Genomic DNA, 15,364 nt, shown 5'->3' with positions numbered 1-15,364 from the left:
CGGTTTCATTCGTTCCTGTTTTGAGTGCTGAATTGCACAAACATTACCTTCTTGCAAGACTAATCTCGTTAAAAGCCTGTCTTATTTCAAGTATCTTCATTTCAGTATAACAGGAAGGTTTCCTCACCATTTTATAATATTTGTTAGTTTATTTCGGTGAAATTCCACCACATACCTTAAACCTGGAACCAGACACACCCTGATAATTGACAGAGTTGTGTTGAGTAAAGTTGAGTGACAGAAAAATACTGAGCAGACCGTGTTTGTCATGTTATTTTCATGGCCGTGAATAGGTGTAACAACAGTTCCAGACACATGTAGCCTACACTACTAGCATATCTTAGAACTCCTTATCTGTTATGTAACTTGTTATTCTGTGTATGTATACATTTTACATGTCACCTGTTAAATATGTGTTGGACAGCAGTCTGATAACAGCCTTACAACCTGGAAGAGTTTGAACATCCCTGTATGTAAGACAACGTTGGTCCTTCCGATCTCTCGGCTGTGAATAATTGTTCTATCATTGACACACTTTTTAAAACATATTAATCGTTACTTATTGGTTAATTTGATGGGTACAGTGCAACTTAATGGATATCAGTAGAAATAAACATAATGTAAAAATGCAGGCAAAAACAATAATATACATCCGTCGTTCCCAGACAGGTAATCTAATGGCAACAAAGGATGAGACGAGAGGCAGATCTGAGTGCCGGGTTTTAGTTGTATTTCAGTGTTGTAGTCATTGACATAATTCACTCATGGAACTACGGGTTGGGGGGTATTGTTCCGCACGGACATATATATTGACTATACCTACTGTGTGCCCTCCTTTCTCTTCCCGGGCTTCGAGCCGATAACATGTGTGTGGCTGACGCTCATTAAAGCTAGCTTTGTATCTTAGATGCACCCAGGGCCGGACTGGGACAATAAGTCAGGCCGGGAATTATACACCCAGTCAGGCCACTACCAGTTTTTTGTGCCATTTTGCTGGATTTATTTGTCAATATTTACAGCGTTGCTGCCGTAGTGATAGCCCTCTAAATCTACTACCCAAAAATAAACATATGGACATGGGTTACTATTTAAAAAAAATTGCAAATCTATTTAGGAACCTATGTGAACATATTTTAAGTGGGGGTGGACCTCAACTCCTATAGGAGGGTCCGGGGGCATGCTCCCCCGGTAAGATTTTGTTTTAATGTTGGACTTAAATGCATCAATCTGGTGCACTTTGAGGAGGAAATAAAGAGACTACACCCATATCATATGAAACATAACTGAATACATTTAAATAATCATAAAATCATAAGAACATGGCCATAACCAATAACATACCATATCCAATATGGAAAAACATTGAAACTTGTTTATTTATTTGTTTTTGGTTCATTTATAGTTGTGAGTGTGTCTGTGCTCCTGAACCAGCCTCTCCTGTCTCCCCCTCTCCCTCCTGTTCCTCTTTGAGGCAGAAGCAAAGACTAGTTTTAGCTCTCAACAAGTTTTAATAGTTTATCTTACCTTTTTTCACCTAGTTAACGTTTTTTTTTTTTATTATTCATGCATATTTTACTAATCACTCCCCCCTCAAATGGAAATATGTGTTTACATAAATGGTGACCAAACCGTTTGAGACCCACTGGGATAACTTAGACTAAGTTAACTATCTAAACACTCAGAGTCCTTTACCTCACCTGAGCTGTAGTTATCAGTCTCTCAGTCTGACAGCAGAGGAATCTCCTCCACCTTGTTGTTGAAAAAGCTCCTTATATCCGTTAGCGCAGCTAGCTAGCACCAGATGCTAACAACAACAACAACAACAATACACGTAACCGGTGCGCATGCTTTATCTCACTCGCTCGCGCCACACATAACACACACACACCCTCCCGGGCTTGAATGACACACAGAGACCAATCGAGGGCATTAGTATGATCTGTATGAAAGTGGCCATGTCGGCAGGCCACATCATGTAGACAGCCAGTCACCCTCTGTGAGGCAGAGTCAGACCCACATTTGCGCAGCGTTGCGTTCACAATACATAGGCCTACATAAAAAAAAAAAGTCCTCAGGCCAGCAGGCCACTTAGCAGGCCAGGCCATCGGGAAACCTCCCGGTCCTCCCGATGGCCAGTCCGGGCCTGGATGCACCGATTCCGACACCCGTCTCTCAGCACTACATTGGTGACCCTGACATAAGTCTCGCAGAAGTTTCCGAGAGTGAACCGAAGATGGCAAGAAACGCCGTTTTTCTCAAACTGCAAAATCCAAACTCCAAATTTTTGGAGATGTCCGTGGCTGCATCGTGCGTATGGACTGAGGCTCGTTTCGCGCTCCGCGTAATGGCCGAGGACGACGCTCGCCATTTCGGCACTGGGAGACAGCCAGCCTTCCGACCACATGGAAATGATGCACGTCCTGCTAGGTACGGAAGAACCCGACTTCTTGTTCATGGGACTGTTTCTTCGGGACATGCGGCCGCGCTAACGGCTAACGACGACGACTAACAGCTAGCAGCTAGCAGCTAACGGCTGACTTCATCCATCTGTTAACAGCCAACTGTTAACCCTCTTTTTGTGGTGCCGGAGAGGAGGTTCAACCAAGTCTGGTAGTCCTCGTGTGGATCCTCTCACAATTTCCCCTACCTGTTTTTGATCGTATTTGACACTACAGTGTCAAATATGGTACAACAAGGCAACAATACCGAAAGCCCTCATTATACAAATATCACACGTATATATTCTGCTTTTCCCAAACCACCTGGCATATGTAATTTAGTACGATTAGTTACATGACATGCCAAGTTTTGTCATAACAAGAACATCCAAATGTCAAAATATACTCCTGACCTTCTATTCTTCGAGATGATTCCCTCTGGTCTTAGTTTGAAACCGTTCCCAGTTTAGGAATAAGCTATAAGACGTACATTTTCTCTGTTACGGGACCAATCTTTGTTCCTTCTGAATCTCATGTCACGCTGACCTGTTGTTATTGGCTACGGGAATACATTTCTAAGAATTCCATTAAACAAACCATCTCATGCTGATGGTCCTTCCCGCCAAAGCAACCACCTTGTTGGTATGGAGTGAACCCGTCTTTACTTGTGACTAAAAGCTTAACAAAACAATGTAATGGGAACCTTTTTAACCATACACTATAAGAGTTAACTTTAAAGATCATGACAAAACATAGCCGAGTATAGACTGATCTCTAACTGATTACATTTTAAAAGTAAAATATATGACATTCATACAATGACCCTCTAAATAATCCTACACATGACAATGGAAACTAAGAAAACATGAATTATTTACTTTTTGAAATCCCCTTAATATAAAAACGTATACATTCCTATTTACATGGATTGAACACACAAAACAGTTCTGTATTTCCTTAAGCCATTGTTTAAGAGGGGCCCTCAAAATTGAGTATGTAGGGCACTCCAAAACTTGAATGAATTAGGGCAATGATCAGGGCCGGCCCTTGGCATAGGCAGTGTAAGGAAATATTTCTGTCTTACTCCTAAGTGTCAAAGAATAATTCTTCCTTACTCCTAAAATATTTAACCTTATTCTGTGTGTTGACATTTACGACCATCCCTGCTTCTAATCTCCCCGTAAGGAATGTGTTAATGCAGTCGTATGTTGATACTAGGTTTTATGGCCTGACCCGGTGGGCACAGGGGGGGTTTTACAACTGTGAGAACGCTGGCTTTCTAAGCTCCACAGATGTGAGAGACATCTCCTGTGTCTGCAGATGTTTACGCCCATCCCCAATATGTGGATTGGACTCTCTGTAAACTAGTTAAAAGGTCTACCAAGATGCGAGGCTAGTCAGAATTGACATGACAACCCACCCGTGCAGTCAGAACCTTTTGTTGCTGTGACTTGTGATATGAATTCTCCGGCCGTTGACTTGTAATAAACATAATTGTTGACATCAAAGCTCCAACTCTCCTCGTGTCTCTCTGAGTCCTGACTCTCCATTGCTGCAGAAGTTTCCCTTACAGGCAGTATAGGTGAATGCTTAGGGCGCATCAACCCATCGGGGGCGCCGGAAATAAAAATTTAAAAAAAGTTAGAAATGTCATAACACAATTTCCCGATTTTGGATCAACAAAGTACATCTTATCATCTTAAGCTAACAGAACTACGCCTATATTGCGTACAGCGCCAATAAACTATGGCACACTCCCCCCCCAAAATCAAGTTGAACTGCCCCAGCCCCAGTCAAAACCAGGTTTATATGAAATAGTTCTTTTTTTGAAATAATGGTTTTAGTATGCAATTATAGGTTTTAATTTTGTATTCGTGTTAATTTAAAATAAATCAAACTCCCAAAAAACGTATACAGCTTCTTTCTGTGTGCTTTTATTAACATTGGAATTTACTGTATAAGCGGTCGGGGGGGGGGGGGGAGGGGAGCTTTAGAGAGATCTCTCCTGAAAGACTGAGCGTTCTGATAACCTCAGCTCAGTGAGGTAAAGACACACCTTTATATGATCATTATAGCTATAAAAAAATAAGAGAATAGATGAAAAATAGGTATAAAATACTATATGACAGTACAAAAAAGTAGTTATTAATCAACAAGAACACAGTTTGAAAGGAGAGTGATTTGTAAAATATCCAAAAAGAAAATCTGCTTACAGTTCTGTTTCATATGGGTGTTGAGAGATGTATCCATAGATCTCCTAATGTTGCACTCAAAGTGCACCAGATTGATGCTTTTAACTTCAATATTTAAAAAAAATCCCGGGGGAGCATGCCCCCCGGACCTCCCTAGAGGAGGTTAGGTCCCCCCCACTTAAATGATAAATCATGTTCAAATGGATAGGAAACTAAATACATTTGCACACATCTTGTGTCCATATATTTCTGTTTTGGTGGTCATGCCACAACCGTGCACATGCATGCATGCGCGAGTCATAGTGAGTGTCTGCATTTGGGGGAGGGGGGCGCGCCAGCTAAAATCTTGCCTAGGGCAGCAAATTGGTCAGGGCCGGCCCTGGCAATGATGAATGAATTATGAATACAGTGGTAGGCAATGAATGAATGAAGCCAAAGTGTATCACATGAGGAAATAAGTAGCTTGGCAAAATGGATTTTCCTCTGGTAACAGGAGAGCGTCATGTGGATGAGTATCAATTTGCATTAGGCTATAATCAGTGTCTTTGTTCCCTGGGTACTAATGAGTGGGGGTCCTTATCACATGTGTGGTGGTCTGTCAAAGCACTCCTGCATATCGTAAACTGTTGCCTCAGGAAAGAGTTTCTCACACATTGACGCTATAAAACCCCTTTAATGTGTCAGGAGAGTATTACCACCCGACTGGGTTTACCGGGAACATTCTTGACTTTATCTGATAATGCTGTTTTATGTCTTGTTTTCACAGCTGGGGTCATACTAGAACACGAAAAGGGATTGTAAAAAAAATCCCAATGATAGACAAATGGAAATGGATGAGTTAAAATGCTCATGGGCTCGTACACTGTATTTCTTATACCACTTTATACGGTTGAAAGCCTGGACTAATTGCAGCTCAAGGATACACAGTGATACATGCTCTTATCTGCAGAATGCTGCGAAATAGCCTGGATATTTGGAGTTATGTTGACTCTGAGATACATTTCATACAGTACTTTAAAGAATTGCAATGTTAGCAGTCATCAGGTTTATATAAAACTACTAACTAACTTTAATGTTGCAGTCGAATGAGGAACTGTACATTTAAACATTGTCCTACTAAGAGATGTTGGTTGTGGGAAAGAAAATGTGACCAATTTGTGAGACTTCATAACCAATTCAATCTGTAACTTTAGATGTGGTATAGACTCGGGCACAACATTTGATAGACAGAAGTTTACAATGAATCCAATATAATTCATATTAACCCAATCCTTGTTTTTGGAGCGACAGTTTTTCACTATCCCATCTTCACATTTTTAAAAATAAACAAATATTTCACATTCAACAGAAAGTCTGCATTTAAAGGAATTTTATTAAAACAAACATTATAAATCAAAGTACACTGCTGAAAATGTAAAAACAAAAAATATCTACAGTAGCTTAATATCCTGTCTGAAAATGTTTACAAACGTATCCTTCATATTAAGCAAGCAAAGGTTTTAAATGAACTGGCAGTTTATTGAACCTGTTGCTACTCCAATGAATCAATTTAAAATGGTTGTGTATGTAACACACAAATATATCAAAAAACAAGATGGCAATGAACAATTTACACCTTATTTGAAATGTAACAAAGAGATCAGACTGGGGATTTTTAGGCCATGTCTCCAAACTTCCTTGTGTTCACAAAAATATCTAATACAATCGGCAGTATTTAACGGGTGTGCTGCAAAAATACCTTGTATTTACATGGTTTAACAGGTAGTCTTCATTGAGGAGGGTTATCGGTTATATGGGGACCTGGAGTAAACAACCCTGTGCCAGTGGCCATAAATGAGTTAGCTGATCCCTGGGATACGATTCCATTATCGGCTGCAGGAGGATAGTGATTGAACGGAGGTTGCATGTAAACCTGAGAAGAACTCTGTGTTTGATCAATCCTATAGTTGGCTGGAGCTGCAGCCATCGTCCATGAGGAGTACTGCTGCTGCTGCTGCTGCTTCTGCTGCTGCAAGAGCCACTGCTGCTGCCGTCCCAGCATCACCCAGTCTGGGGGCAGAGGACTTGCTGATATGTGTCCAAATGATTGCATACTGAAGGGCCCTGCTTCCTGCTTTGGGAAGACCCCCCTTGTTGTGTATGCAGGAATGTGGTCTGGTGTTGTGTAACTTCCAACAGCGTCAGGAGAAATAAACACTTGCTGTCCATTCAAGACGTATAGGCCTCCTGAAGCTTTGCTGGGGCGCATTGGTGCAGCTGCAGCTAGCGTGTGAGCAGCCCGACCCCCCTGGTTCATCTCAGTGAGTGCCTCTCGGTTATAGCCGCTCATAAACAGATCGTTAGGCCTGGCAGTTATGATGGTGTTAATGGGCAGTTGGTTGGGTCTGACAGTCTCTGGGTTATCGTTGGGGACTTCACAAAAGAGACTAGGGTTTCTCTGATCTTTGACACTTATCTGGTGTTGTGGGTCGCTTGGGTCCACAGTGCTGGCAGAAGCTAACACTGTACTGACTGTTTGGGCTTCAGTCCCTCTGAATAAAAGGTTGCCTCTCGTTGAAGTCGAGCCCATAAGAGATGAGTTGTTTGCGGAGAGAGCCCAGTTTGCATGAGGGGCGACGAGTTGCTTCTCATGGCCCACAGGAGCTGCAGACGTTAGAGACATCTCCTCAAATGAGTAGGCGGCGGCTGGATCTTGTGTCACATTAACATGCTTTAAATCCCCTGTTGTTTCTTTTGGGGGCATGTTAGACATTATCTGCACATGCTTTTGATCCCAACTGCTTTTCACAACCCTTTGAGATGAATCGTAAGTGCAGGAGGTTGCATTCTCATTATTCGAAGGAGGTGATTTGCCAGAGGAAACATTTAACTTAGTCTTTCTCACCAGAGCCAATAGGTGATCAAAATGCATCGTGTACTCGGGGAGTTTGTCTAGTTCAAAAGATTCAGGTCCTGCGTCCTGGTCCAATGGAGACAGGAGGGGGGGGGTTGCAGCAGGGTTGACTAAAGAGGACTCAGAGGCTGATTCTGAGCTGGGCTGACTGCATGTTGGTTTGTAATATTTTGGCAAAGGATCCTCGAGTTGGGGGTTACTTGTGCTATATCTGTCCAGAGTTGGTTCATCAGCTGGTCTTTTTCTGGTTGGAGGGCATTTAACTGTGGGAGACAGTGACAGGGTTTGAATGGTTTTAGGACCAACAATAGCGGAAGATTGGGATTCTAGATGCACCTCAGCCTGTTTTACTTGATATTCTGTGATAGGCATCTGGTGCTGAAAGTCTGGGGGTCCTGGCTTTACTTGGGGACTAAGAGATGAGATGGGAGGGACAAGAAAATCAGCATTCGGGGAACTGCTTTTCACATTCAGAGGACTCAAGACTCTCCTTTGTTGGACCCCATCCAAATATCCAACAGTGTTTTCGGAATGATATTCCTCTATTTCTTGTCTTGTTTCTACAGAAGGAGACATGGGAGAAGAAACAACAGAAAACAGTTAGAGAAAATAATGAAAAAGGCCACTTTGGGATTGTAATTGATGGACCTTCTAACAATTAACAGACAAAAAAAAAGGATAAAGAAAATACAGTTTAAACTGCCGTATGCAGAGAAGACGCCGACGTGTCGCACTTATCATTCATATCACATCATCAATCAGATCATCGATCATATAATATCATAATATAGCCTATCATATATTTCCTTATCTGAGTCAGCTGAGCCGTATCTGGCCGTGCAACACTGACAGTGTCACATACTGTCTGCAGAAGTATTATTTTAAGCAACACATTAGGTTGACGAAACACTCCACTCGTGTCTTTTAGACGGGGCAGGGATATCATAAAACTGTTGTACGCTTTCAAACACTCGGTAGTTTATTTATTTTTTAACCAGTTGTTCTATATTCACCTTGCAGGTGCATGTGGCTTGTGGCTATGTGACTTGTATCCTGGATTATATGTTTAAATCATGGAGGTTTAAAGTTCATATTTGTCAAATATTAGTTTACTTTTCATTAATGAAGTATGACGCTGCGCTGTCAGTACACTTGTCCCTGTTTGTGATTGGTCAAATGTTGCTAACCCCGCCCCTTTCACGTGAACGCGCTCTCAGCTGGAGAGAGAATCCCTGGCTTGATTTACCAAGTTGATAACCAGCGTTGTAGGACCGCTTAGCGAAATCTCGTTTCTCAAACATATCCAGGGTATGTTGAACTGGCTTCGTAGTACAGGGCACAGGTGGCTGCATAGCAGCGCTAATGTCAAAGACACAAACATTATATTTTTATTTTACCAGGATGCAGTGACAAAAATATTTGGGAAGGCTTAGCCTTCCCTAGCCTACAGTACCCGCCGCCCCTGGCTATTACCTAGCATGTGGGACCGGACAGCTTTGATCCCCATCGACAGTGGCGATTCTAGAGTCTGTGGGCCGCTCGAACCAGCTTTCATCATCAGTGGCACCCCAAAACACTCTTTTTTCCCCCCCCCCCAGGCGGAGCAAGGCAACGAAACTTAAAATAAGAAGCAGAATCTTACGGCGTGCTATGCATGGGGCCGCCTTGAGGGGGTTTCCCGACATGTCGTTGAAGTAAATTAAAGGGTGTTTCATGTTGTCGTTGCTGTGGACCTTCTTAATACCTTGGAAAATGCCGTTTAATACCCTTAATTTTCGCTAAATTGATTTATCAACTTTTAATACTTTTTAAGACCTCGCGGACACCCTGTGACACATATCAGCAAAATTATTATTGTACCTACCTCATGTGGGCCCTGGCTTATTGTCAGCATCAGAGCCCTATTCAATTTCAGACAAGAATAACTAATGTTTGACTTGTCACATTTAAAATTCATATTTTTTTTTATAAATGCTACAAACAATTTAAAGCATCTGCAAATGTGAATAAACACCTTCAAATTTACAAGAGACAGATATTTACCATGAAAAACCTACAAGTACTATTCAAGTTATACCAGGTTCTGGTTAGCTGGTGACAAAAGTCGTATATAACATTTTGATTGGTTGTCATTTTAGTTAAGCTGTGTGAAAGAGAAAAAAAGACCTTGAACTTGGCTAATGGGACTCACCCTTGTGTTGTGCTGTAAAGCTGGTTTGCCAGTCCAGTTTAGGATCTTTGAGGTCTTTAACCAGTTTTAAAGCTGCAAAAAGCAAAAGGCACAGTTGATACCTAACACAGCATACTCCCATGTACCATACACTCTGTAGACATTGCAAATTGACTGTTTCTGTTACCTTCACTGAACGAAAGACTCTTAACATGTTCAAACGCCCCCGGTCTCAGCAGTGTGCACTTTGTGAGAGAAGACACAAACACTTCGTATATTAACTTGTTTCATTAGACTAGTGAAGCACAATGGTGACATATCTTGTCCATCATAAATTACACCCGATCTTGACCGTATTACCGCATGGATATGTAGATAACATGCATGAAACATGAACTGGTTACCTGTGCATCCACTTTGTAGTAACACTCCCGTTTAGAGAGCATCATGGCGATGCCCTCTACGATCTCCCGTTTCATCTCTTCAAGAATAAAATCACGATCCCAGAAGTTTAGTAAGTCTGGGTACTGCATCCACTGAAAACACATGCATATCATATTAAAATGTGGGGGCAACACTTTCATCTTAAAGATATTTTTGAATCCAGTTTTCACTCACAATGTATTGTAACTGGTGATCATAGCTCCTCATGTGTTCACAGATCTTATAGTGGATGATCATTTCCTTGCAGCTCTCACACAGGTAAAACGGGCTCACAGAAATCCCCTGACACTCCCACACAAAGCCCTGACCTGGGGGTGACATGCTGGCTTTAACATATTGTATGCTCTTGACAAATTAAATTGAATGAAAAAAAGTGAAAAAAGTTTGCTGTGCAAGGTTGAACCCACCTATGATTGATCCACCACGCTCAGTTCCCTGTACCTTCAAGTAGGTGGACAAATGACTGCTTTCCCCTGTGACAACCATAACAACACATTAGTACAATAAATGGCAAAAAACACTCAAGACTTAATGATGATGGAAAACAATTTCAAAGATGTATACAATACTGTAGCTTACACAGTGTTCCTTATACAAGTACGTTTTGATCAAGTACATTTGCTTAAGCCTCAAAACCAAGCCCCTAGGAAGTGCGCCGGACTCTGAGGAAAATATTCGTTGTGTCCAAACGGCGGTACTACAATTTCCGTATCAGTCCGTGACGTCACTGGGCCCAGAAATACTTTTTCCCATTGACTAACATTGGGAAAGAGACGTCTGTAAATCAGTGGATAATTTTGTTTAAACTAAATAAACTACCTAGTATGAACTATTTTATAGCCCTTATTATAATCATTAGGTCCTTAAAGTTGTAAAATGCACTAAAAGCCCAATAAAAACAGAATATTTTCTGTCTATTCATTTTAGTGAGCCGAGAGTGGGAGCTCGGGGGGTGGGGCTTAAGGGGCGCATGCTCTGTGAGCGCACATACGGGTTCTTCTGCTCTGACAGCCAGGCATGACGGGTAATCTGTGACGTTTCGCTCTCAAAAGTTGGGCCATTTTGTCCTCATGCGCCAATGAGCAGCTCTCATAGGAAAGAACGAGACCCCGCCTCCGACGCTGTATCCAGTTCTTATTATACATCCATGCTCAAAACCTTATTGCCCCGAACTTGTATTTTGGATGAGAGAACAAGAAAAAAAAATGCCAAAAGATTGCAGAAGTTTGGCCGACGCCAAGCTCAACAAAGTAACACTGCCACTCAAATTGACTAGCTTCTGTGGCACGGTACTTTCCAAACTTGGCACAACTAATGTTGTTTTTTTTTAAAAACAGCAAATAATGCAGGTCAACCTTTAACACCTACCTGTTAAAAACATTGTGAGTGCTTGCGAGTGTGTCGACACATGTTCTGCCCTCTGGCTGGATTTTGGTTGGTTCTGCTGTTCCCTGCTCGAGTCCTCTAACTCTGGATCTCTTCTCGCCTGCTGCTGTTTAGTGTTGCGGGTCTCTTGGCATGTATCTGGGCTGTCTGTGAATCTGCCTGCAGCACCAGTGGCAAGAGGAGGCTGATAATCCTGATGTTTCCCTATATTGACTGCTGGAGGTAAGAATGAGAAATTGTGGATATTTGTGAAAATGACAAATATACGTCATACACTGCATAATTAAAATGTATACACAGTATAGTCTGCACTCAATTTATTTTGCATAAAAACAATACCTAACATATCAATGATTGCACCGAAATCTATTGAATGAATGCAGCTATAACTGGATTCAATTTCTGAATAAGGAACAGCGATGTATTAAAAAGGTGTAGTTTATTTAAGAATAAGACGGCTCATTACAGAGAGTGAATATGAACTGCTACCATCTAATCGGAGATACAGGGTCCCACGATTCAATAAAGTCAGACTGAAGCACTCCTTTGTGCACCAGTCAATCCTCACAGTAAATACAGAGCTAAATCCCAGATCAAATGCACGCTAAAGGGTCTTTGAAAATGTTTTCTTTCAGTGATTTGCCGACATGCCGTCATGTTAAATGTTTGTTTTTCATGTATTGTATCTTGACAGTTGTCTATGTTGATGTTACTCATGGAGCTGCTGTGACGCAAGTCCAATTTCAGACTCGATCTGACCAATAAAGTATTATCGTATCGTAGATCACAAGTGATTTTACACACGATTACAAAGTCAATGCAAAGATGAAAAATGTGCGTGATGCCGTTTAGCCAAAGCTCATCAGCATAGAGATCCAACATTCTAAATGTAAACAAATCAACATTATGTTATTTCATAACTGTTTGTATCCATTTTATTATAAATATATTACAGCAAAATCTGTACTCAACCAGATTCATTAAGCCACTTGACTCAAATAAACAGAAATGATCCAATGGTCAAGCTTGTGTGATCAATGCAAGGCTGAAAGCTGGGTTGTGTGTGAACACAGTAAGCATGTATGTTTTCACCTGGAATCTGGACCAATCGTGTCTGGAGCTGATGCTTGATCTGCTCTGATTGGTTAACAGGAGAAAGACCTTCATTTTGCGGCATGTAAATACCTGAGAGACAAAATTGCAGTTATAATATAATGCTATACTTCTGTGCCTTATTGAATGTCTTCCTTTCAAAGACAAGTCATGAGTTTGCCAAGCTATAAAAAAGTACAAGTGTAAAATTGTTATGTATTTGTATGTAGATACAAAATATGCATATATTTCAAACATGGTGCTGAGAAAAAAAGACCCTTTAACTTACAGTCATCTTGTCTTGAGGCTGGACTGGTGTAGGTAACGTTCTGTCTTAAAACTTCTGCAGTGTGTGTTGAGGGTGAGGAGACATGCACGTCTCTTGTTCTTAATAAAGCTTTCAGAATTCCTACAGCGAAGAATAAAGAGAGCGACAGTCAAGACAAAGACCATACAGTACTGTATCAAACAGTCTGTTTTGTTAGATCCCAGGTTACCCCTGTTCAGGTGGTACTGGACCTGCTCTCTGTTGAAAGGGTCCGGTTCTCAGCCCTAATGGCACCACTCAGAGTTAACGGAAAGAAACTGTTCCAGTTGGTGGCAAGGAGATACGCCTACGTGGCTCACACTGATAAGCACCAGGATACAAAGCCATAAATCCCTTTCTATTTAAATGTTAAGATTATATCAGAGATAACCCGGGCTTGCAAATTCTCCCTTACTGCTGAACTGAAGAGCATGTAGAAAATCCTGTGATCTTATGCTAAGTCTTTTAAAGTCTTGGCAGTAAAAGATTTTTGATAATCCAAATCGTAACCCACAACTGGTTGGTAAATGATTAATCCTCCCGATGTTTGATGCAGTGTGTTCTCTATCACAGTTTCAGATGCTCCCTTACACATTCTCATATGATGAAGGAAGTCAGGCAAGGTCATCCTGTGATGTAGTCCGTCCATAGGAGCAAACCAAACTGGTTTGAAGATGCTCATACTCGTGCTTTTAAGCCACACATGACAGTCTTGTGACAGTGTGTGTGTCAGTTACTTCATGACAGCTGGTGTATATTGTGTGTGTGTAGAGGGTTTCCTCTTCCCCTACATCTCTTCATCAAGGTAGCCCAGGCTCTGAACTCTGCAGCCTTTATACTAAACTTACTTCCACTTATTGTACTTTTTCACCACTATTTCTACAATTAGTAAACTCATAAGCACATTTATAAATCAGTACATTCATATGATCAATTATAATGAATTCAAACAACTCTATAATGAATTCAAAACATAATCGATACTTTTCTACACTTGTTTTGGTGCGTTATATCATCATGCTTTAAAAGCAGGAAGAAGATCCCAACTCACTGGACAATGGTGATGATATAATACAGATACCAGATCCCAGTGTAGAACATGATTACGGTTTTATTATTTATACAAGTGTCAACTTAAATGTGTTTAAGGGGTAAAATAAGGGAATTAAACCAGTTAAAAAAATTATAAATCAAGCCTTAAACCCTGACCCACGTTTTGTTTTTAAATTGAGTGCGATTGATTTATGAATATGATATGCATTTACCGGTTCTAAAATAATATCAATAGCAAAACACACTGTTTTACACTCTATAACAAAGAATACTTACCAACTTTAGGAGTTGTGGAGTTACGTGATGGCTCTGTGGTTGGATTTGTGTGCCTGTTCAGTTTAGGATCTTTTGGCGCTTTACTCTTTTGAACATTTGGTGCAACATCAGCTGTTGAAGCCACTGAATTCTTCATAGCAGCAGTCTTTACAGAGGCTTCAGTATTATCACATTTCACTGCCATTTTAATATCGGCTACAGATGTTACGGGATGGGTTTGAGACAGGAACAAAGCTGTTGAGACATTTTCAGAGTTTCTGGAGGTATTTTCCTTTTTGGAAGCAGGTGCAGTTTTGAAGGCGGCTTCATGCACTACCATGGACTCTTTGTTAGAAGCTGTGGCAGCTTTATATGAAGTCTTAGCTGTAATATTGGCTGCAGCTCCAGTAATATTTTCCAGAGGTTTGGGCAATGTTGCAGATTTAGTTGTTGACATCTCACTGGAGATGGATGCAGTTGAGGTGGTGGTGGTTGCTGCTGGTTCAGAGGTGGTGGCAGTAGAGATGGAGGGAGTTGCTCTACGTCCATTGGCAGTTTCTCCCATGGTGGATATGGAGCTGGCTGCTGTTGATTTGGCTGGCATGGAAGTCTTTGGCGTGGTTTCATTAAAACATGAAGTTGGTGCAGTTTTGCATGTCCCCTCTTTTTGGGAAATAGCAGCTATTTGAAAAGGTACAAACATTTTGTTTGAAAGTATTTCAGCTTTGTGCACGCTGCTTTTGGAAACAGTCAGGCAGGAGTCTTCTGAATCCTCATCAACCTCCATATTCACCTCCTTTTAAATGAAATGAACAAAACGATATTTTGTAGACTGCTCAGTTGTGCAGCTGCCAAAGAGCCACAAATCAAAACAGCTGCATTTCTTTCATGCTATATCTGTTTCATCAGCTCAGCATGCATTTAGACCCGATTGATGTCAAACAGACTGACCTGGTAGTCGTTCTTCATAGAACCGAGCTGATGTTGAGCAGTCGATGTGTCCACAGGTTGAACACTAGACGGAGCTGAGGTATAAGATCTTTCATACCTTCTGATGTTCATTTGATCCTGAAGTTTCTTAACCGTCTTGATGGCTTTTTCAGATGATAGAAAATACAGAAGGAATACTTTACA

At 41.2% G+C, this 15,364-nt stretch overlaps 1 protein-coding gene across 18 annotated transcripts in view; it reads right to left on the bottom strand.

The window, feature by feature from the left end:
* Positions 1-5,984: 5,984 nt before the first annotated feature.
* The window catches only part of LOC117562850, a 45,628-nt gene continuing 36,248 nt past the window's right edge, over positions 5,985-15,364 (bottom strand). For 9 of the 18 annotated variants that reach the window (XM_034240760.1, XM_034240764.1, XM_034240766.1 and 6 more), the window contains 11 exons: positions 15,182-15,324; positions 14,252-15,026; positions 12,905-13,027; positions 12,616-12,708; positions 11,506-11,739; positions 10,545-10,610; positions 10,312-10,445; positions 10,098-10,229; positions 9,881-9,938; positions 9,715-9,786; positions 5,985-8,083 (listed from right to left, as the gene is read on the bottom strand). In XM_034240760.1, coding sequence (XP_034096651.1) covers positions 6,399-8,083; positions 9,715-9,786; positions 9,881-9,938; positions 10,098-10,229; positions 10,312-10,445; positions 10,545-10,610; positions 11,506-11,739; positions 12,616-12,708; positions 12,905-13,027; positions 14,252-15,026; positions 15,182-15,324 — 3,515 coding nt within the window. In that variant the 3' untranslated portion in view covers positions 5,985-6,398. Of the gene's footprint in view, positions 8,084-9,387; positions 9,425-9,714; positions 9,787-9,880; positions 9,939-10,097; positions 10,230-10,311; positions 10,446-10,544; positions 10,611-11,505; positions 11,740-12,615; positions 12,709-12,904; positions 13,028-14,251; positions 15,027-15,181; positions 15,325-15,364 lie in introns of all 18 variants that reach the window. The other 9 variants (XM_034240778.1, XM_034240762.1, XM_034240761.1 and 6 more) reach the window with 9 other exon arrangements.

Source organism: Gymnodraco acuticeps, unplaced genomic scaffold, assembly GCF_902827175.1.
Source record: "Gymnodraco acuticeps unplaced genomic scaffold, fGymAcu1.1, whole genome shotgun sequence".
NCBI lineage: Eukaryota > Metazoa > Chordata > Actinopteri > Perciformes > Bathydraconidae > Gymnodraco > Gymnodraco acuticeps.
The sequence above is the reverse complement of the archived record's forward strand: the minus strand, read 5'-3'. Positions and strand labels throughout refer to the sequence as shown.